Source organism: Leptinotarsa decemlineata, unplaced genomic scaffold (genome assembly GCF_025532065.1).
Source record: "Leptinotarsa decemlineata unplaced genomic scaffold, Ldec_3_MD MMD2_tig00026282_RagTag_RagTag, whole genome shotgun sequence".
Taxonomy (NCBI): domain Eukaryota; kingdom Metazoa; phylum Arthropoda; class Insecta; order Coleoptera; family Chrysomelidae; genus Leptinotarsa; species Leptinotarsa decemlineata.
This window is the reverse complement of record NW_027412668.1, coordinates 3696972-3721136: the sequence shown is the minus strand read 5'-3', so window position 1 is coordinate 3721136 and position 24165 is coordinate 3696972. Positions and strand designations below refer to the sequence as shown.

General features: G+C 33.6%; 2 protein-coding genes across 2 annotated transcripts in view; one reads left to right on the top strand and one right to left on the bottom strand.

Annotated features, from left to right (window-relative positions):
- Window positions 1–8842, top strand: part of LOC111508233 (uncharacterized) — a 48840-nt gene extending 39998 nt beyond the window's left edge. Inside the window, 5 exon segments of the mRNA XM_074179638.1 lie at window positions 1926–2228; window positions 2231–2285; window positions 2346–2463; window positions 6520–6759; window positions 7964–8842. Of these exon segments, the coding sequence (XP_074035739.1) occupies window positions 1926–2228; window positions 2231–2285; window positions 2346–2463; window positions 6520–6759; window positions 7964–8044 (797 nt within the window). The 3' untranslated portion in view covers window positions 8045–8842.
- Fancm (FA complementation group M) lies at window positions 8831–23868 on the bottom strand. Its single transcript, XM_074179546.1, is given in 25 exon segments — window positions 8831–9162; window positions 9212–9308; window positions 11639–12078; window positions 12931–13329; window positions 13465–13736; window positions 17517–17690; window positions 17840–17861; window positions 18342–18409; window positions 18412–18564; window positions 18687–18773; window positions 18776–18854; window positions 19999–20151; window positions 20153–20211; window positions 20370–20456; window positions 20640–20798; window positions 20852–20972; window positions 21032–21075; window positions 21078–21133; window positions 21477–21502; window positions 22737–22909; window positions 22912–22998; window positions 23284–23443; window positions 23445–23468; window positions 23527–23665; window positions 23719–23868. Coding segments are annotated over 25 exon segments (3249 nt in total). The 5' UTR covers window positions 23745–23868; the 3' UTR covers window positions 8831–9018.
- Between the last annotated feature and the right edge of the window lie 297 nt (window positions 23869–24165).

The following is a 24165-nucleotide window of genomic DNA, read 5'->3' as shown; positions in this document are numbered from 1 at the left end:
ATTACTACTGTATACGTGGGACTGTTAAAAAAAAGTTTAGTTTGTTGGTGAGAGGCATAAAAGTTAGTCTCTCATAAAACAAAATGTAGGGTGTCTCCAGAGGCTCCAATAGATTTAATACATCGCCAGAACACTTCGTGACAAGACTATCGTCAAACTTAAACCAGTCAATACTATAAGCTTTATCTAGTAGAAGTTTTTTTAATCTTTTTCGAAACTGTTTGTAGCATGTTAACTTTCTGATTAAAAGTGGGAGATGATTGAAATATGTTTTGCTATTATAAAGAATAGTTTTTAATTTGTGCTGTTGACGGGATAGGAGTGGCATAACTTTGAGTTGAGTTCGAGATGTTATCTTTGTGCTTTTTATGCATTAGGCAGACTGTTTCTAAAATAAAGGGGCAGTAGAATTTTGAGATGTGATGAGTTAAAAAAGGGGGCTTACAGGAATCTTGGACTTTAGCTCTGGCAATGAATCTCACTGCTCTTTTTTGAATTGTGAAAACTTGGCTCGTTAGGTTTTGACAGCTGCTCCCCCAGAAACAAACTCTGTACCGCAAGTGGGATTCGAAAAATGCAAAGTGTGCTTCTCTAGCAGAGTGATAGTCCAAAGAGTTAGCGATAGACATTATCACATAACAACTTGAGGATAATTTTTTGCATAGTATACTAATATGCGTTCCAAATTTTAATTTGTTGTCTATGTTGAGGCCTAAAAATTTGTTCTCTAGTTTTTGATCAATGATGTCTTCTTCAAGAATTGTATGGTCCAGGTTACATTCAAAGGACATTATATTAGTCTTTGATATATTGAAATATGATAAATTGACATCACATCATTGTTTAACTTTGCCTATATCATGCTCTACCCTAATTTTTAGTACATCAGTGCTTCTTCCATGCCAAAGTATAGACGTGTCGTCAGCAATATTTGTGAATTTGCCTTCATTAGATATATATGCCAGATCATTTATACATAATAAAAACAGCAAAGGGCCGAGGACAGATCCCTGAGGTACTCCGCATTTAATGCTCATTTTATCTGAAGATAAACTTTTGAAATTCACTACTTGAACGTGATCTGCTAGATATGACTCAAACCTCAACAAGATGTTTCCTCTAAATCCTTAGATTTCAAGTTTTCGAAGCAATATTTTGTGATGAATACAGTCGAATGTTTTTTGTCAGATCGCAAAATACTGCAACTGTAGCCTCACAAACATTCAGTTGAAGGTAAAGTTCTTCTAAAAGAGGCTTAGAAGCCATATTGTTTGGAATGAAGAATATGATTTTTGACAAGAAAATTCAGAATTCTCTTTCATCAACTTTTTCACGATTTTAGATTGGCAGTAATGAAATAGGCGGTTATATTAGAATCGCTTCCTTTAAATAATGGAATAACTTCAGCAGTTTTTAGGCAATCTGGAAAAATACCATTTATGAGAGATTATTTATAGCTTTTGCTAAGATATCTAATACAGTGTTTGGCAGTCTAAGGAAAATTTTAAGTGCTCAAAAACACTCAAAATGTTGGTAATGGGATACGATGATTGTACTCTGAGTCTGAAATTTCAAATAATTTTATATCATACTAGTACTATGTTGCTGTATCGCTGCTGTTCCAATGTTTTGACTGAATCAGAATCAACGAACTTAGCGTGAGCAGCGTTATAGAACAGTGCTTTCAAAAAATTGTTCTACAGCGTCATCTAGTGGCAAGTTACAGAAAAGTTGATAGCCTGAAAACCTTCTCTATGAAAAATTACTCACACATGTCAAGTTTCATCACGATTGGTTGAGCGATGTAGAAGTTTATCACTTACCAACCAACCAACCAACAAACATCCATTTTTATATATTAGATAAGCCCAAACTAATGAAATTCATATTAGATTGAAATATGTAACAGTTACAATTGATCCCAGGTACCGTCATCATTCTCAGGCCCCTGCAAGTGGAAGAACAAAGGAACGTCAGCTACATCTCCGAGCAGAACAACAGCAACAGCGACGATCAGGAAAAAGTTAGCGATTACGACAACAGCGCGATGGAAACTTTGGCCGACATAGCGACGAAGCAGGTGAAGCTAGAGAAGAACACTCTGGCGAAAAGCGTGGCGAGCGAGTTCCTCAAGTTGGCGACGAAGAACGAAACAGCTGACGGATGCAGGGAGCAGGCCAGCTACGGTCCCGTGAACAAGGACGTTAACGATATCATCGTCAAGTCGGAGGGGACAAGAGTTGCACTATATGTGCGAAGAGTTTCAGTAAACCTTCCCAGCTCAGGTGAGTTTGTCGGCGAAAGTTCCAGTGCGATTGTTCGACTATTGTTATTTTCCGTTTCAGGCTTCATATGAATATTCATTACCTGGAGAGGCGTTTTCGGTGCGAATCCTGCTCGGTTAGTTTTCGAACAAAGGGTCATCTTCAGAAACATGAAAGAAGCGCTAGTCATCGTAATAAGGTAATAATAATGTTGTTGTACTAGTGACATGATCAGTTAACAATGTCAAAGTTGTTAGTCTTGAACTAGGTGATTATTTTTAGTGTTACTTGTTTTGTAACATATTTTTAGTAGGCAAAAAATGTAACATTGTTTTCTTAACAAAATGTACCTCTGTAGGTATCTTTTCTTAGACCTATAAAAATGATATGACTTGATAACTACATATCAGGTATATTATATACTACAGGTAACCATTATTGAGACTATCTCCAAACAATTACTCGAACCTCTACTTAAAGTACCTGTTCAATTATGATCACCTGGAGCATATTACCTCACATCTACAAATCTTTCTCGGTTTTTAAAAAAACAAGTTCAATAATGATGATCTATTCAAATCCAGTTGGTCATTCATTAGGATGTTTGAATTTTTAAGTTTATTAATTTCCATTGCTTCCAAATAATTCAGTTTCAAACCTCTATTTACTATGTACAAAATTCCGAACTCTTCGTTGAAGATATGATTTTCTTCTAGAAGATGATTTGAATATGTTAAATTTGTTTTCTTATTTACATAACTCCTATGATGTTCCTGAATTCGATTCCCAAATTTTCTGCCAGTTTGACCAATATATACCTTTAGACACGTTCCACACTTTAATTTATATACTCCTGATTTCTCGAATTTGGATGTTTTATCTTTATTATTTTCAACTAACTTTTCCAACGTATTACTTGTTCTATATGTAATTTTTATATCTCGTTTCCTCAAAAATGAAGCCACTTTTTCCGTTGGTTGTCCAAAATACGTTAAAGCTCTATAATTTTGAATATCTACCTTATCAATAGGAAAAACTCCAATCGCTCTTGCGTAGAGTTTCTTGGCAAGGATTTCGTTTATTAATTCGGCTTTAAACACATTGTTAACCGCAGTTTGTTTGATGATATTAAGTTCTTTATTGAAATTATCTATTGAAAGAGGAACATTGACTAATTTGTGAATCATGCTATTATAAGCTGCTATTTTGTGTTGATAAGGATGGATAAAATCGTAATGCATAGTAATATCCGTATAGGACAGTTTGTGATAAATTGAAAAATCATGTTTGTTGTTCATTCTACTAATTGTTAAGTCCAAGAAATTGATTGAGTTGTCTGCTTCTATTTCAATAGTGAATTTAATGTTTTCATGAATGTTGTTAATATCCCCATGAAAAGTATCTAATTGCCACATATCTATGCCAATACAAGAAATTCTTAATCAAAGAATGTTTAAAGATCGACTTCTCTGTATTATCCATGAAAATTTTTGCAAGTAAGGGGCTTAACGGATTTCCCAAAATTGAACCTTTCGAGGAGGAATAAATATTGTTGTTAAATTGAAAATAATTTTGTTTGAGACATAAAGACAGAAGGTCAATGATTTCTCGTTTTATGACTATGATGATATTATTACTAAAGTAATAGTATCATCAGAAGGTATGCTGGGAAATAGATTCTGCACATCAAAGGATAGTAATTTTGCATTGTCTGGTAGAGATATGTTCTCTATTTTATTGATTGAGTCATATGAATTCTGTAGACTGAATTTTTGTTTGGAAGTTACCTACAATGGTTACAGATGATACTGATTAGCCTTTCTGATAATTTCACTGATGGTGATTCAAATCATTTGATGAAGCTACTGTGCTAGCGAAACATGTTGTGATATATTTTTCAAAAAAGTTTGTGAAACTCAAATCGTGAGGTGTAGTTTTGAAATTATTATGGATTTTTATCAAGTAACGGCCGAATCAATCAGATCATTAATCTAAGATACAAACGTTTGAGGTCACGTTATTGATAAATAATAATAGTAAACACCTGGCTGAAAAGTTCCGGCCCAAGAAAGAAACCGCGTTTTTTTTTTTTTCAAAATTGGTTTATTCATCAACGTTGTCTCGATCAAGAGCCACACAATCAGTTCAGCGCTCCTCTAACATTTCAATACCACTTCTTCATTCGAGCGAAATTTCATACCTGTGAGAATTTTTTTGAGGTCGCGAACAGCCAGTAGTCACTGGGAGTCAAATCTGGCAAATATTGTTTCTTATCTACATAAATGACTTGGCTTTTATGGATTTAACGGCCACGATTACTCTCTTTGCTGATGACACCACTTTATTACGGCACAACAAGGACATTCCTACCCTTCAAGTTGCCATCTCAGCTGACGTCAACAAAATCAAAGAATGGTGCGACTGCAATAAGTTATCATTCAATATCAATAAAACTAGCATACTTACCTTCCACTGCAACTTACCTGAGATCTGCCTTGGTGACAAAATCTTAGACAGGGTACATAATTATAAATTTCTAGGGTTGAACATTGATGATAAACTGAAATTTAAAAATCACACAATAAACTTAAGCAAGAAGCTTGCCTCAGGTTACTATGCACTAAGAGTGATTTCTAGAGAACTAGGCTACTCCCATTCAAGAACAGCTTATTTCGCTTTAATAGATACCCATATTAAATATGGAATTGCCTCTGAGGAGTCTGTTCTAGAGATTTATTTCAAATGATTTTTGTGCTCAAAAAAAGGGCTGTCCGATATATGTGCAAAGCAGCTCCCAGGGATCCATGCAAGCCTCTTTTCATAGCTCACGGTATTTTAACAGTAGCTGCCCTGTTTATCTTGGAATCAATTTGCTTGATAAAAAAAAAATTATTTTTGTGCATCTCCCCCTTCCTCATATAATACTCGTAGCCATAATAGTAACATAGATCTGTCTATTTCTGCGAGCTCCCTTGTTAGGGATTCAATTATATTCAACAGGATCAAACTGTTTAACCACTTACCAGCCCGAATTAAAGAAATTATAGTGCTTAACAAATTCAAAAAAGCAGTTAAAATGCTACTTGTTGATAGGGCCTATTATTCAGTTCAGGAGTATCTTGACGATTCACTTGAATCTTAACTTTTATTTCTATGTCTTGTTATTTCCAGCTGAATATCTCAGTGTATTTCACATTTTTAGCTTATGTTTATTGTATTTTGTTTAAACTGTTTATGTTTTTTTTATGCAGATTTTTGTATCTTACATATTATTTATGACTTTGTCTATAAGATATAGTTCTTCAGACAATAAAGTATGTTGATTGATTGATATGGTATATGCAGGAGCAATTCGACGCTTTGAACGAGGTTCACCAGTTGCTCTCCACTCAGATCCATTGTCACATATCGACGAAAAAATTCCGGTTTCTTATCTGTAAACGTGGCCAAACACTGCTCACAATCATCAAGACGTTTTGTTTTTGGTCAACTGTGAGCTCGGGCGTCATCCATTTTGAACAGGCCTTTCTCATAGACAAATGCTCATGCAATATAAAGCCAACGCGTTTTTTTGATATCTTCACAATGTTAGCCAACTCACGCAACTTCACTTTTTGATCATTCATAACGATTTCGTGATTTTTTATGTTTTCTGGTGTTACTGCATCATTTGGAAGACCCACTGCATTCTGCATCATCAGTGTCTCTATGACCACGTTTGAAGTCAGAAAACCAACAACTAACTGTTGCTTCTGATGGAGCGGAGTCCTTATAACACTTTTTCAAGCCATTGCTTAACTTGAACGGCATTTTTTCCCACCAAAAAGCAGTGTAAAATTAAAAACACGAAATTGTTTTTGATCCATTGTTTTGAAAATAGAAAAAGAAGTGCCACTCTTAGCACGATAACTGAGGAACTTATGAATAGAATATCATGAAATTTTAACAGCTTTCTTTTGAAGGTTAGTACTAACTGAAGAAGCGGTGAATGCAATAACACTAGCGCCATCTATGTATTAGGTCCGAGACTTTTCCGTCCATGTAGCATGTCACAAAGTATGAACTTTTGCTAATCATTATTAATTTCAACAAGAATAATTTAATGTATCAGATTCACTTATCAGAAATTCAACAAAGACAAACTACCAACCCTAACTATTGTTTTCAATCAGCTCTTATTTAGGCTGATTTTTTCACAAAAACAATTTTCGTGCGTTTTCCAGTTTGAAAAACTAATCAAAAACATTCGTTGCAGTTATCATCTTCACCCGCTTTATCATCGTCTGAACCACGGCCCTTCAAATGTTCCGACTGCAACATAGCGTTCAGAATACACGGTCATCTAGCTAAACATTTGCGCTCCAAAATGCACATCATGAAGCTGGAGTGTCTGGCGAAGATACCGTTTGGATTGTACGCAGAGTTGGAGAGGTCAAACAGCCTGCTTACTGAAATCAATACTTCCGATGGGGACCAATGCCTGGAAAGTCTAAAGGTATGGAATATTTCAGTTTCACAAGCTTTTACTCAACTGATTGATAATTTAATTATTGACCCACATGTTCTGCAAAAACTGAATTTCAATGTACCTAGACCAACCTCATGGAGTGGTCAATCCTTTTTATCTGCCAACACGACCTACAAATATTCTGAAACGTTTACCTCTGCATAACATGTGTGTCAAATGCAATTCTGCAAGTTGTCAGCTCGACATTTTTTACTGTTCCATCTCTGAGATTAGGTATTTTTACTTCAGCTAATGGGGAATGTTCCTCCTGACGAAAATCAAGTAGTTTTCATAAAAGAGCTCCAAAACAACGCATTTTAAACTTATCATTTCAACCTTTTTCTTTAAAAAAATTATTTAAATACTTGAAAAAGAGGAATGAATGCATTCAACATTTAAAGGGATTCGTTTCTATTTTATCATTTGGCAACATCGGTTATAGCTAATAAAGGACAATGAATCTGTTTACTTATGTTCCGAGTTCCGAGACATTCTGTGACATATGACATTTTGTGCACCTAACCTATCTTCCTTTATATAAATAAATAACAAAACAACTGTTGTTTATATGCGGCTTGTGGAGGTGGTATTGCCTTAATTGTGGATTTATAAAGATAATTTTCCTTTTTAAAGTAGAATATCTAGGTACGTATAAATTATTTCAACTTGATATAGGCGCTGTTGCCAATATGTTAATTAGAAACAAATCCCTTTAAAAATTAAAACCCAACATTTGAAACATCAATTTGAATACTTTTCGAAGTGAATTTGAAAAACCCATGAATTAAACTCAACTTTATTTTGTTCAAACTTGCATTTGCTGTAATAACCCAAATTGAGAAATATTCCACATTCTATATGTATTGTTTTTTAGTTTATAACTTATTGTAATTGTATTGTATTGTGATTTGACTTATATTCCTGTTCTGTAGTTAGGTGTAACCTGTAGAACAGTGTATAAATAAATAGTAAATATGAAAGTGGTGAAATTTCGCTTACATGAAACACTGTAATCCTAAATGTCGGACATCCAATGGTTCGGAATAAGACACTTGCTTTATTCCTTTTTTTGGAAAATTCACACATTTTTTGTACAAAGATGAAACAGTAGACAGTCAAAACCCTTCTTTCCCAAAAATAGTTCTATACTTTGAATTTTACATTTGTACAGATCAATTTTTTTTTGTTTCAGATTTTAGCCAGAAAAGTGTTTATCAACGATCCTAGTAAAGTAAATCATTTAGAACTAAGAGAAAATGTAATTGCTGATTAGTTGAATATTGTAAATATTGCTATTTACTGCTGAAGACTGAATAATACAAAATCTATTTAAAAATATACATTTTACAAAATATTTTATTGTTGGAACATTCTACTTATAGAATTAGTTTATTATTTACATGAAAAATTATATATATTCTGATGTGTCAAATATAATAATTGTGATATTTTTAAGTGTTGTAAATAGTTTCAGTTGTGGTTGAGTTTTTTGTTTTTGTCTTAAATACTAATGGTTCTCCGCAGTGGGTTTTGTTCAACTTTTTAATTTCTAACTGAAAGGAATTTATTTTTTTAATCTTTTTTGAGATTTTGCTTGTACAAGTTGATATTATTTTACCTGTTTTTAGGTATATATTATATTTCTAGAAATTATGTACAATGGTTACAAATATTATGTTGCAACTTTAGAGAATTGTATAGTTACGTTAAAACTTAGAAAAATTGTTTGGGGATGTCCATAAAATATTGCTTGTTTCTGTAAGTCGCGACCTGCTTCACCTTTGCTCACAATTATTTTTTTTCTTTGAGGGGCAAGTGCCCTTCTTTCACAGGCAACTGAAGAAAATATTCGAAACTCTAAATTTCGAAACTTCCTGAAAAGCTGGAAAAGCATCAAGTGTTTTGTTGAAATAAATTAAAGATAATGAAGGATAATCGTGGTATTTGTTTGCTGTTGAAATGCACTTAGATGCATATTTTCTGGACACCCCTTTGCATATTTTTTTTGCCAGGAAAAGTTTTGTTAAATATTGTTTCTATTGTTATAAAGTACAAAAAATTGTTGAAAATATTTCTTTTGTTTTCTTTACTCTTATAAAAATACTCTCTGAAATATAAACAAAGTAAAATAGCGGCCTAAAGGCTGCTTTTACAAATATACATAAATATACATAACAATCATTTCAAAAATATGGTGATATTAACAGCAATAAATTTTTTTGATTTATTCACTATCACTATTAACAATTATTCTTCTGCGTTTCTTAGGATTTGCAATATCTTCCCATTTTTTCTTCGCTTCCTCTGCATTTCTAGTTCTTTTTCTAGTATTTCCAATTGGGACAACTCCTTTTGACTCGCTATGGTCTCTTCATTAACAACAAAGGAATCCTGTGAAAATAATTATGAAAAACTTGCCTCAGTGAAGGATAAAACTTACATCTAAATATGTATCCTCTTCCTCGCGAACTTCTTGAGAATACACGTTGATATGACGATTTTTAGGGAGTCTAAACCTGTTTGGTAAAACCGGACTCCTGAAAAAAAACAGAAGCTTGCAAGATTATATCTGAACTACCATCATTATCAAAATGAAAACTAGAAAATTGACCTATATGCAAACTATTTAGAATTTATTCAAAGAAATGACCAAACAATATTTCAACAAACATTATCATAATCAGCATTTCTTCTGTATTTTTTTATGCTAGCATTACGGTAGTTTGAACTACCTATTTGCATTGCATTTTGTCCATGAAGTTTTTTATTCATTCTTTCGTTTCACATCCACAAATAGCATTAACACGGCAAAATATAGATGTTACATGCAGATGTGACGATTTTTAGGAAGTCTGAATCTTTTTGGTAAAACCGGACTCTTAGGAAAAAGACAGAAGTTTGCAAGATATATTTGAACTACCATCATTATCAAACTGAAAATAATAAACCGACGAATATGAAAACTATTTGGATTTTATTCAAAGAAATGACCAAACATTATTGACACGAACATTTTCATAATCAGCATTTCTTCTGTATTTCTTGCTATAAGCATAACGGTAGTTTGAACTACCTATTTGCATTGCATTTTGCCCATGAAATTTTTTATTCCATATTTCGTTTTACATCCACAAATACATTAACACGTCAAAATATAGGGATTACGTGTTGATGTAATGATTTTAAGGGAATTTCATCCTGTCTGGTAAAACCTGACTCCAGAAAAAGAAGCATAGAAGTTTACAAGATATATTCGAACTACCATCATTATCAGAATGAAAACGTCAATTGGCCAATATTAAATCTATTTGGATTTTTCCCAAAGAAATGACAAAACAATATTGACAAAAACATTTTCATAACTACCCATTTGTATTGGACTTTGAACTACTGCTGATACGTTGGTAGCAGACGTCTCATCAGCAAATTGGCACAACATAAAATTCGCCATAATTTAAGAAAGATCATTAGCGTGGATCAGAAATAATAATATATAAAAATGAATACTTTGAAATATTCATTTCTCACAACTACCTACACCGTAGGTTCTAATAATTGCCTGACGAAAAACAACTACTTCCCTGGCTAATACCACGCTGGATATTGAATATATCTGAAAGACATATTAATTGTGTATCGCATAGTATTTTGATTGACAAAATGAGCTACTATGGTGTCCGGGGCACAGCTCTCAAGCTCGTCCAATCTTATCTAACAAATCGGTACCAATTTGTTGAAGTGAACAATGTAAAGTCAGACCTCAAAGAAATAAAGCATGGTGTTCTTCAGGGATTTGTTTTAGATCCACTAATGTTCTTGATCTACATCAATGACATATCCAGTCTCATGAAACCAGCAGGATGTATCTTGTTTGCAGATGATACAACTTTAATGTGCTCTAGTAAAGTTTTACTAGCTTACAACTGATGATGGAAGATAGCAAAACATTAACTTACAATTGTTGCTGCTAACAAACTTACGTTGAATAAAGATAAAACTCAAAATATAATCGTATCTTCCTATCACAATATTCCCCAATCTAAAAGTGTCAAGTTTTTAGGGTTCACTATTGATCATAGATTGAGCTGGTCTGATCATATTAAAGCTATGTTCAGCAAAGTTTCTACTGTTTTGTTCGTTTTGAGGCGACTGAACGATGTGGTCACCTTGATGACGCTGAAAAGAGCCTACTACGGATTATTTGACTCAGTTATTTCTTATGGTATTCTCATTGGTCATTCAAGTAACTCGATGAGTGTTTTTAGGTGCCAGAAAAAGGCCATAAGAATTCTAGCTAAAGCAGGTTACAAATCATTGTCGTCCTCTTTTTATTCAATTCGGCATTATGCCACTTCCAACACTGTATGTCTATAAAGTGTTATTGGAGATCCATGAAAATGTTGACAAATTTGAAAGACATGGTGAAAATCATGCATATGAAACGAGGTCCGCAAGTTTATTGAACCTGCCTAGACATAATCTATCAGTCAAAGAAATTCACTGAACTTAAATCTTTATAATCATCTTCAGTCATTTGTGGAGTCACTCAACCTCACTAAATTTAAATTTATTATCAAAAGCTTTCTCCTTCAACAGCATTCTATAATATAGAGGAATATATTGAAGTGGCGAAAGGCCTCATTAAATCAACATACCTACACTTTAATTTTAGCGACATATTTCAAAAATTTTATATTTATGATTTTATTTATACTTATATTCTTTACTTATATTTCATAGTAGATGAATTTTATCTCTGATCAAGGATTTCTGTAATTGTGACTTGACATAAATGTACAACTGTATGTAAAATGGTCAAATAGAAAAAAAACACTTATCATGTTTCAATAATCATATTTGGACCTACCTTACAGACTGCAGGTACTTTGCGTGCATCTGGGTATCGACATGGTACGTTTCATCTGCCACAAAACTAGCATCGTAGCAATCACCCATTTCTTCTTCTTCATCTCCAGAAACGTTCGTCTCCTCACAAAAAGACAACTCTGCTTCATTGTCAATAAATTCGCATTTGCGCTTCTGAACTACCTCCTTAACCCTATCATTACGAGAAGAAACTGTACCTGTTCTCTTATTATAATTAGCTCTGGGTGCTTTTAAGGGCTTGGGCCTAACCCACACAGGACTGGAGGGCTTCTCAAACTCGTCATCACTCTGACTCTGATTCGAAGCCAAGCTTTCGATAGACTTCTCTGCTTCTATTTCTAGGCTGGAGATGTCGCTGCTTTTGGGAGGTGCCTTCCTAGTGACGCTACTTAGTTTTCGGGTTTTTTTGGGCGCGGTTTTTTACTGTTGAAGCTGAAATTGAAAACTTCGGAGTCGTCTAGAATATTACTGACATGATTGTTTTCTTTCTGAGAAGTGGATTTCTGTATTTCGAAACATCACCTTTATTAACTGAACACGAACTCTCGGATGAAATTTTCGGCCGCGAGACTGCGTCTTCTCTATTCACAAGCGAAATCATTTGGGTAATGGATACTTGCGAGGGCGAACAAGGTTTTTGTGTATTTTGAACAGGTTCAGGATTTGTTCGTGTAAGTAATGCGTTGTTTCTGGGATTGCTGGGCAAATTTTCTATTACAGACATGTCGCAAAAGTCTGACAAGCCATAACTATCCGACAGCTTGATAACTTCTGAGAAACTAGGAGAACTTTTCGAATTATCTTTTTGCTGTGGAGTGATGAATACTTTTTCATCGATTTTGGCTGTGGACAACCCAAAAATGAAAAGTCACACAAATCGTCGATTTCTATTTTGGGTGTCGGATTGGAAGTTGACGCAGTGTTGCTCCCTGGCGTAGAAGAATTTTCGGGTATTTTGGTATCACCAGATTTGAAGTAACCGTTTTCTACACGTGATGTTGGAGTAAGACATGACTCAAGACGTTTTTCTTGTAACTTCTATGTTATGACGCATAGTCTTAGGAGTACTACATAGTTTGGTAGTGTTCAAAGAAAAGTTTGATGGCGAGTCTACACCTGTCATGTTTTCAACGTTCAGTTTTGACACCTCGAGATTACTAGCAGGTTTTTTACTCCTCTTCTTCACATGGAAGGTACCGATAATAGGAGAACCCTCATCACTGCTTATTATTTCCACAACAGGTGGTGTGCTTGCTCTATTGCTATTCCTACTCCCCAGAACTGGGCTTTCCATGAAAATATCCGGAGAGTAATGATAGTAGCCTGGCTGCTACCCGGGTCAACTCCGACATCGAAAATTTCGTCCAGCGATTTCAGTTTGAAGAAACTCAGCAGTTCTTCAATGCTATCACCTTGTCTGAAAGTGTCTTCGAACAAATCAGGCGTTTTCTTATGTTTGGGTACATCTTCAGGCTTTCCCTTAACCTCCGTTTCCTGAGTCTTTCTTTGAGTCGCAGGCTCTACGTCGATAATGGACGTACTGTATTTGTTGAGCAGGTTATTCAGGGTTTTGGGTGCTTGGAAACTGCAAGACTTTTCAAAAATATCCGTCAGTATACTTTGGTCGATTAGATCTTCCAATTCTATAGCCTCCGTTTTGGAGTAGTAACTCTACTGAAATCTATAGTATCTTCAAAATCAAACTCTTCATCAGTTTTATCGAAAGATTTCGTGAAGGATTTGAGATCTTCCAAGGTTACCGAGGAAAACACAGAGTCGTCAAGTTCAATCCAGTTGAGCTGAGACTGGAGGCCTGGGAACAATCTTACTTTTTGAACAGTCAATTTGCTTGGACAAAGTTTGCATGGTTTTTGTGTTGGTCATTTCTATAGATAAGAGGTTTGACAATTCCGTGAACAGTTCTCGAGAACCAAACGTGCTCTTTTCTTCTATTGTGGGTAACATTATCTGCGGTGCTTGGGAACTTGGTATAACAAAGTCATTGGCGCTCTGGGATTTGAAGAACATGGTCCTTATGTCGGTTTGCTTCAAATTACTATTTACCTGAGAAGCCATACCTGTAATATGTTCAATTATTACCACTAGAAACCTTACTTTTCAACTCAGAGAGACAGACAGTGCATAAAAGATTTCCACTTGAGTTGAATGAATACTGGTAACAGCCCAAATGAAATAATTACTAGAACGCTTGCAATAGTAACTAAGCATATCGTTGTTAAAGATTTATCTAATTCATATATATACGAAGTCAATCAGAATGGCATAAAAACTAAAAATAATAATTTTTTTAACCATTTTCTTATTTAAATAATAATAATAATTTTATTAGTCTCAAGAAACACCCAGTTTTTACACACATCAATACAATTTCTAAAATAGGTTTGACAGGATAATTCGTCAATATAGTTTCTAAAAAAAAAACGCTTGTAGACAAATTAGATTTACAAAAAATTACAAGTTAACAAGATGAAATTCCAATCTTATAAAAATTGACTGAAATGTTAAGCCATGAGCTTCTACCACACAGCTAACATATTACATACACACATCGGAAAAGTCTAGGGATATTTTTATAACATACTAAATATCATAAAAATAAATGCATGAGGTCGTTTAATTTCGATTAAATTGGTACACTCAACCACCCTGTAGATTTCTATGGGTTGAACAAAGCCTGCAAAAACGGTAACTAATCTTTATCAAGTTTTTTACAAACTGTAGGTTTTCGGCAAAAATGAATAATCTGAAAGTGTCGAGTTTGTACATTCTATGCAGTTCTTGCTCAGCAACTAAACTGGAAATATTGTGCTTTAACATGGAACGCCATCACTTACCATTGGCTGAGATGAATAGAGCTGTAGGGCTTCTTCAAGGTGGCATGCGACAAAATGATGTAGCTCTTCGTTTGGGGTCTCCCAAAGTGTTATCAGTCGATTGTGGCGGCGTTTCCGTGAAACTGGCAGTCCAGCCGAACAACATCCAGTTCAAGACCGATTTTTGGTCTTAACCGCAAGAAGACAACCGACAATCACAGCACCTGAGTTGGTTAACGTGTTGCAGCAGACGCACCAGGTAACCATTGGTCGTGATACTGTCAGAAATCGACTGCATGAAGCAGATCTCCACAACAGAAGGCCACTTAGATGTCCACCTTTGTCGAGAGGCAATCGCGGTAGAAGATTAGAGTGGTGTCAAGAACATCAAAACTGGGATGCAAATGATTGGGCCACAGTTTTGTTTACAGACGAATCCAGATTTGGATTTCATCCAGATTCTCGTCGAGTAAGACTGTGGAGACGACCTGGAAATAATGAACGTTTGAGACACGTCCAGGAAGTCCACACATACAGAGGTGGTACAGTAATGCTATGGGGCGGAATCATGATCGGCGGCAGAACCGATCTCGTTTTTCCAAATCGCTCCCTCACAGCTCGACAGTACCTCGACACCATTCTTCTACCTATCGTCCGTCCGTTTGCTGGTGCCGTTGGTGAAAACTTCCACCTAATGCACGATAATGATCGTCCACATGTCGCGCGTCTAGTGACTGACTGGCTCACCAATGAAGGAGTTGATGTATTGCCATGGCCAGCACAATCACCGGACCTGAATCCCATCGAGCATGTGTGGGACATACTTCAACGAAGAATTACTCCGCATATGGGGAACATTCACACAACGTTTCAATTGAGAGAGCTTTTAATCGCTGAATGGGCAAATGTACCTCAACAAGACATTGACAATCTCATGTAGGGCCGTAATAAACCAGCGTGGAGGCCATACTTTGTACTGATTCCAATTTTTTTTTGTATTATGATTTTTTTTGGGGTGCCAAAGAAGAGCCATATTTTTTATAGTTTTGCTTATATGCGCACTCAGTATTTTTGACCATTTAATAAATTTTGTTGTAAGTTACATTCGTTCAATAATCACGCCGTCAACTTTTTTCCCTAAAGCAATCTAAAAAAAAAATTATTGCCATTTTTAAAAATATCCCTAGACTTTTCCAATGTGTGTATATTCAAAGTTGAGTAAAAGTTCGGGAGGTGACCACAAAAGTGTCTCTTTCTTCTTGAAGCACTTCGAAAAATTGATAAATTTCATACAAAATGTTTGGTTAATATTTTCTTCAATAAGTTTTTGAATCTTCTAAATGGCAAGTTACGAAATTCGACAGATAAGGAATTGTATAGCTTAATTCCTATATTATCTGTTCTTTTCAACTTATTAGCTGTAGGAACAAGGTTTCATTTATTTCTTGTATCATGTTGCTGTATATCCTCGTGAGCAACTTTATTCATCAAGTTTTGAAAAACAAGAAGCCGATTTTCATAGACAATAACTGAATATAGGGTCATTATTTTAAGTTTTACAAGTATTGGTCGACACTTTTCATCATAACTGGCAGAAATATGCTTCTTACTGCAGATTTTTGAATGACAAATATTCTATTAAAATGTACCTTTGATGCATTCAATAAACTACCAAATAACATAAAAAAACTCTTCTTCCTCCGTCTATTCAAGAGGGACTTGGTAACATTCATAACGAAAAACTGAATTAAAGCTAATTTATATTTAAAATATAATAATAACTAAGACTACTTTGTTTCGAATGAATATATAAGTAAATATGTAAACTTGTATCCTATATAGAATATGTGCGATATAGTTTTTTTCTTTTTTTGTGATTTTCTGTTATTTGGTTATAATAGACTAATCAATTTATTTATTTTATATTTAGATAAAGTACATTAATTATGTTTATATTAGGCTTGCCTATCTGGAAATAAAGTTTCTTCTTCTTTCTTTTTATTATCCCAATTGATTATACCGTACCTAAGGACTGAATGAAAAAGTGAATATGTTGCAAGTGCCGCATTTGAGTTACTATTTTTAATTCTTCTGATAGCAAAAACTGTTTACTAAGTTTACTATGTTATATTATATGGTCTTTCCATGGTCTTTATTTTTTTGGATGGTTGATTTGGTAGAATTTTTGTTATATTTGGTATAGAATTTTTGATTTAAAAAGTTAGATGTTTAAATGTTTTTTATTCATTGAGAATTTTTTAAGTCATTTGGTATGAACCAAGTATTGTGAACTTTTGAGCTTTCTAATATGCCAGTATGGTCATTGAGGATCATCTATTTTATATATTTTTTTTGCCCAAGGTTGCATCATCTGCATACAATATAGTTCTATGTCTGACGAGTCATCACGTGAGGTCAGAGGTCATTAATTAGAAAAGAAAAGTGGCCCCAAAATTGACCCTTGTGGCATTCCTCTTAATATTTTCTTTTTTCACTTTTGGTATTTCCTACATCAACAATTTGATATCTTTCGTTAAGGTTATGACTTCATCATGTCCAGGGAGACACCTCTCACTCCGTAGAAATCTAATTTGGCCAATAAAGTCGAGTGATTTACAGACTTTACAGAACAATGTACATTATGGTAAAACAACAGTTACCAAACTTCGGCAGTTTTTTGTTTGGCATGGGCAGCGTAGTATAATTTTTTTTAAAAATTAATTTCATTTTTCATAAACCTACACGGATTTTTTTTTATTAGTAGTAAAGAGTAATGTCATTATTCTTTTATTTAGCTGTTCGGATCGACTTCGTATAGACTGGCCTTCCACTTCTTCATCGTTACACAAAAAAAGGGTGGCAATCTTACTAGAGATTCTCTTCTTTTCAATGGTTAAAAATATTCAATCGCCATTCAACGTATATAGAAGATGTAGAATATGAACTTCAGAAAAGTATAATTTGAAAGAATACTACCAATACACTTTCTAATTTGACAGTTGACATTTTTCTTGCTTTACATACCCATTTGAGACATTGGAATGTTGAACCGTTTAGAATCAGCCAGCTGCAATAACCCAACGAGAATTTCTGAACTTTTAGAATGCTGAACTTTATAGATTTCTTGAAAACTCCTTTGTTTTTCAATTCTCTTGCTGAAGATTGTAGAGAAGGGGGGATCCTTGGCTAGAGGGTTTTCTAAAAAAGTAATCAAGACTTCGAGACCATTTCAGTAGGTTTTTATTCTGCATAAATACCTTTGTTGAACAGCATTGTTTAAGGAGGGATTCTTTCTTGAATATCAACAATTTCCAGATCGGGTGTAAAAGATGGCTCAGACGAACTACTTGAAACAGCTCGAAACATATCCTAGAACCAACATTGTTTATTTTGATTGTATTTTTATTACTTTGTCAGAATTTGTGGAAAATCAATTTCCAGCCTCCATATTCGCCAGACATGGCTTCGTCTAACTTTTTCATACGGAAGATATAAACAGAATTGATTATAAAGTATATACTTTATTATATTATTATATAATAATAATATAAGTATAATACAGAATATTATTATTCTGTATTATACTTTATTGCAAAAATCAAAGGTGAATTCTCATATTACTTATTATATTCAAAATATATAGACACTAAACTGCCTGAAATTTAAAAATCAATAATCTATTCATTACTGACAACAGACAAAATGTTCTATTCAATAAATACTAAACATGTGCTGGAACTTACGAACGATTCATACACCAATATTTACAAGTGAAACATTTTAATACACGAATCAACCAATCAAATATAAATTTATACGAACTTCATGATCTAGAATAAACTATTTCACCTTCAGAGAACTGTTTCTCTTCAACACAGGTTTCCTGACAGTAATAAACATCTTCTCGCACTTAGGAGAATATTTGCCGGCACCAATCTCGGACAAGTCTCAATTAACCCCTTGGCCAGTTCCCGCGAAGACAAAACATGAGATGCTACATTGTTTTTATGGATGAGGCAGTCTTTAAGAGTTTGTTGCTCCTTCCCCTCGGTCACCAAAACCACAATCTTACCTGAAACATACAAAAGATTCTTCAGAAATTACTATTTTTGAGTACTTAGTTATGTTATATATAAACTTGTATGTTTCTTGGGAAAATTAATCGTTAATATTATTGTTTTCTGTGACACGTACCCTTCTTTTTCCTGCCAGTTCGTCCCATCCTCTGTACCATACGAATGGGAGATTTGTTGGAAATGTCAAAGCATATAATCAAATCGATTCTCCAACATCGAGCCCTTCTTCTCCAATACTTGTTGACAGCAAAATGTTACAGGTACCCTCTCTGAAAGATTTTACTACCTAAAAAAATTGAAGTTTTCAAAAACTTTTTAAATGAAAAGTTGGTGACAGATCATTATTCTTCAGTGAAAGAACAATTCATGACTGCTTGCCCAGATACATAAAGAACTTCAATTATGGTAAAAAAGCTTTCTAACTTTCACATTTCCATCTTTATACAAACAAAAACATTGTGGGAAACTTCTGAATACATAAAGAATTTTAATTATACATAAAGAACTGTAATTTAACATAAGGAAATTCAATTACATACAAAGAACGTTAATTACACATAAAGAACATTAACTACACATAAAGAATTTCATTAAATATAGAGTCAGAGTCATCAATACTTTATTGTCATAAAAGTTTAGGTTTTGTTAACAAAGCAGGCTTAAGAACTAAAACAATCAGAAACATTAAAATAAAGGTCAAGAATTAAAACAAGATATTAATATGACACTTCAAAAAGTCTATGGTAAAAGTCTGTGATAAACAATTTTATAGGTTGCAATTATAAGTAGCGAAGTCCTCCGAAATAAATTCCTCAATACTATAATAAGCTTTATCTAGCAGAAGTTTTTTTACTCTTTTTCAAAACTGTTTGTAGCATGTTAACTTTCTGATTAAAAAGGGGAGATGATTGAAATATTTTTTACTATTATAAAGAATAGTTTTTAATTTGTGCTGTTTGAGATGTTATCTTTATGCTTTTTGTACATTAGACAGACTGTTTCTAAAATTAAGAAGCAGTAGACTGTTGAGATGTGAGAATTAAAAAAAGGGGCTCACAGGAATCTGGGACTCTAGCTCTTGTAGTGAATCTCACTGTTCTTTTTTGAATTGTGAAAACCTGACTCATTAAGGGGGGGGGGGGTGTAATGTAGTGCCTGCAATTTCCTTCAAATGAGTATGTTGCCAGATGTTTTTGTTTAGATGATTTTGTTTAAAAAAATATAGAAAGAATTAATAAAAACTTCAAACAAAAACGTTTTTCCAAATGTATTTTTAAACCTATAAGGTTTTCCAACTAATTTATTTATGTTCAGTGTTTTTTAAACTATATTTCACCTAAGTTTTAGGTGTGGAAATTAGTGGACTTACCATTTGTACACATTGTACTATGGTAGCCTAAAAATTACTATTATATCATTATTATACTTACATTTATTTGCTGACGTTGAGTGACACCTTGCTATGGCCCGAAAAATTCTTGGTTTCAAATAGGTCTGGACTGGAGGAGAAGAGCATATGCTTCTTTCGTAGAATCTCTGTATTCGAAAAAAACTATCACCCTACTAGTACCATCTGTTTTCTTTGAAGTGTTCCAGTAAAATGTCGCGTAGTTTGTAAAACTTTGGATGGCCAAACTTCACGTCTTTGGGTAAGCTTCAAAAAGATAATCTAAATCTAACTACCTAATTAAAATACATAAATTTCTACAAACTCTCAAATTTCTTGTTTGTAGATAAAGAAAACTCTAGTCTTTCATATAACTTTGAGAAGGAAGAGATAGTTAAAGAAGGTCAATTTTACCTACTTCCGGGTAACTTCCATCGGGCATTAATTCAAGAGACAGAGGCGGACCTAAATATTCCCTCAAATCCTGCATTATTTCATAAACTCCCTTTTTTATCTGTCAATATCGGCTTATCAATGTGTTCTAAAAAAAAACACTAAGATGGAGTTTGTTTTCAATATGATTTCGCAAAGGTCAATATTTAGAAGCTTCTAAGTACTGCAATTGATATTATGTAATATTGATATGGCAAGAGAGTACCACACAATAAAATTTTTGACACGCACTAGAAATATCAAATAAGAAGTTATCGACTGAACAAACTTACCTTCGAAAAAATTTTAAGAAACTTCTGAGACCATGCCTCACCAGGAGTTCGAGTGCGTGATACAAAGTGATACAAACTGTCAGACATTTCGTTATTTCCGAATAATTCGAACTAAAATGTTAAAATATGAGATTCATACGATGAGTGCAAAAAATGACATTATTCATACCTTGACTTTGGATTTTGCCTGAAATTCCCTCATCGTCATGAAGATTTTTCCTTTAGTTAAGTTTAAATAATTTCCTGGAATGACTTTGTACTTTACCAGACTCCTCGTGTAATAATCCAATACCTAAGACAAAACCTTCGTTAATATATCGTCAAAATACATATAAAAAACTTGTAAATTACTTTTAAATATTTATCTTTCACCTCTTGCAACTTCTCACCAAGAGAACTACAACAGTGGTAAGGTTTCTTTGGAAGACATAAGGACTAACATCCAGACTTTTTCTTCAATCCGGACTCTAAAATGAAAATCAATAAATTTCGCACACCTGAAAAATTGTATTCAAGTTGAACATTATCTCAACACGGAAGCAATATCTATTTATAAACATATAATAGGCCAGTAATCAGAATAGATATGTGGTTATGGTCTACAAATATTTTTTGATTAATATAATCTTGTAGTTATTTTCAAGAATACCAAAATAATAATAAAAAAACAAAAGTAGGTATATAAAGACAAAAATTTAAAAATAGAAAGATGGACTTTAAAATTGATAACAAAAGAATATTAGTATAAATAAAATAAAATGGGGATTGAATAAAAAAAATGAAGTTCCACACCTACATGTTGGTGTAACTATTGTTTGAAAGCTACAACATGTGGAATTATACTCAATAAGTCTACTTTCTATAGTTATCTGCATGTTCAAATAGAATTTTTTCAAAGATTTTTTGGATTCAGTCCTGGAAGCAATGTTTGTGAAGTCTATAGGTAAGTTTATTGTATTGCTGATTCCTCTATAGATTGGTGGTATCCTGATTTTTCTTTGTTTCTCGTTTATATTTATATTCAGTCTTACAGCATTTCTTGTATTGTGATTATGTGTGTCGCTCCTACCGTTTCCATGGTGGAATTACATAAGATGTATTTATTCAAGATTCAATGTATAAGTTTAACTTGTTCAAGTGTAATGATTTCTCTATTTTCATGAATCCCGTTATTTCAAAAATAATATTTTGTTGAAGTTGGTCGATACAAGTTGTACAGTTTTTATTCATTTCTTTTGCGCTCTTCCTAGTTGGTAATTAATTGTTGTAATGTATTGCCTAACATGGTATGAGATACCTTATATGTGATTCAATATAGCCATTGAATAATAATAATGAAAAAAAAAAGGTTTATTGTCTAACAGGAGAAATCCAATTACAAGACAAATATAATTACGGCTATGACTAAGTATGAGTACAATGGAATATAACGAATAGCATATACAATCACAGAGTAATCAGTAGTATATGATACAAACAGTGATACATTCATATAATAATTGTGAATGTTCAGAATAAAAAAAAAAAATCTGTTCATATTTCGTAATTTATGCAAAGCAATTGATACAGTCAAACATTGTTTATAATCTATTGAAAATACACTTGACCAACAGAATTTAACAAGTAAATAATCAATGGGAACTCAAGTATGGGGTGCCACAAGGTTCTGTATCGGGACCTATTTTGTTCAATATTAATGTTAACGAGCTATTTGTTTGAAATCTGAAGGTAAAATTAGTTAGTTTGCTAATTATACAATTATTACATATACTCCAGAAACATGGGAAAGTTTGAAGCAGAAAGCACAAACATATTATCAGTGATTGGTGTGGCAAAAAAACTGAAAATTTCCTAGACGAGTAAAGACACGCCCAAAAGAAGCCATTGTATCTCTCGATGAAGTTTTTTTTTTGAATACTCAATTTGTTAACACATTAAAGATTGTATTTGTTTATTTATTGTTATAATAGATTGTATTTATAGCGTCATGTATATTCATGAATAACTTCCATTATTGTTATTATCATTATGAAACACCAGTAAAATTACTGCTTACCTCCAACACATCGTTTATTGTTCCACCAGGAGTGGCACTTTAAAGCCAAACTCGGAAATACTTGTTGGTCGCAACAAGCTTCCGTATAACCTCGCAATACGCGTGATTTCCTTTAGCTCTGTGTGCTTCATCAAAGACTACACACTTGATTTTTGTTCCTAGATCTTGAAATTATCCAAGTCGTTCTGAAGGATCTGTGGAGTGATGAAGAATACCCTTTTTTCATCCCAAATATCTTTTCTACTATTAGAAACCTGTGAACCTGCAAATATTTCCCAATATAAACTCCAGTTAGGCAACAAGTGGTGAATATTTTTCGACTCAGTTAGTTTTATTGAAAAATTTATATTTTTCTGGGACTGGGAGTCCCTGAAACAGTTTATTTGTTGATTTCTGAGTCATCCTATCTCCAAAAGTTTATCAAATCGAGAGGTTTTGACTTCAGATTTGTAATCAGTAGAAAATTAATAGGTACATGTCTAATTAACTTTTTTTCAACTAGGGAAAGTCGGGAAAATGAACTTTTATTTTCGCAGCTACTACAAACCTGTGAGTTCAGCAGTAACTTCCTTAGGTATGGCCATGATATCATAACATGCATCAACCTGCTGTTTGACTAAAGGTCTTGTGGGTGCCATAAAAACTACCTTTCCTTGAGGGTACCAACGAAAATAATTATACATAACAACAGCAGCTATGAAAGTTTTTTCCCAAACCTGTAGGCAAGCTCACCTGCAAAATAAGACATTGCTTGTGGGGTTTTCCCAACAAATATTTCTAATATATTTACCAGGGTATTTTTAAGTAATGCCTTTTGTATAATATTGTATTGATAATCTCGAACAGGGTAATTTGTGGGATAAATCCATGACTGACCCGCTTGTAAGTCAAACCCTTCAGATTCTGGATCTCTTGACAAGTTCAGATATCTAGAAATTCTTTAAAATGAGATTATAGTTCATGTAAATGAAAAGTCTCTTACATAGATTGGTTTAATTGATTACTCATATCAAATGTAGTACAGGATTTTCAAATTTCATTTCAATAATTTAAACTTTTGTAACATGTAATGTTTAAAATTGCTAATAAATATTCAACAATAGACAAAATAATAACAAAACAAGAGGCACGTTCTCAAATCAATTGATACGTTAGATTCTATTGGTTCACTAGAAACGCTGTCGCGTTTCTATTGGTTGAAGCAATCCATCGGAAATTTTGTTGAACTCGCCTAAAAACTACAAAGATCCCACAGTTGATAGCATCATCTGTCATGTATACTTTTGACATAAGGCCTAATGCGCCATCTAATGCGCCTGAATGGAAGCAAAAGCCAAAAACATAGAGAGAGAGAAAAAAACTTTTGACAAATGACGTGAGATGAGCTATATTTTTCAGGCAAAGATGGTTTCGAAATTATTTAATTACT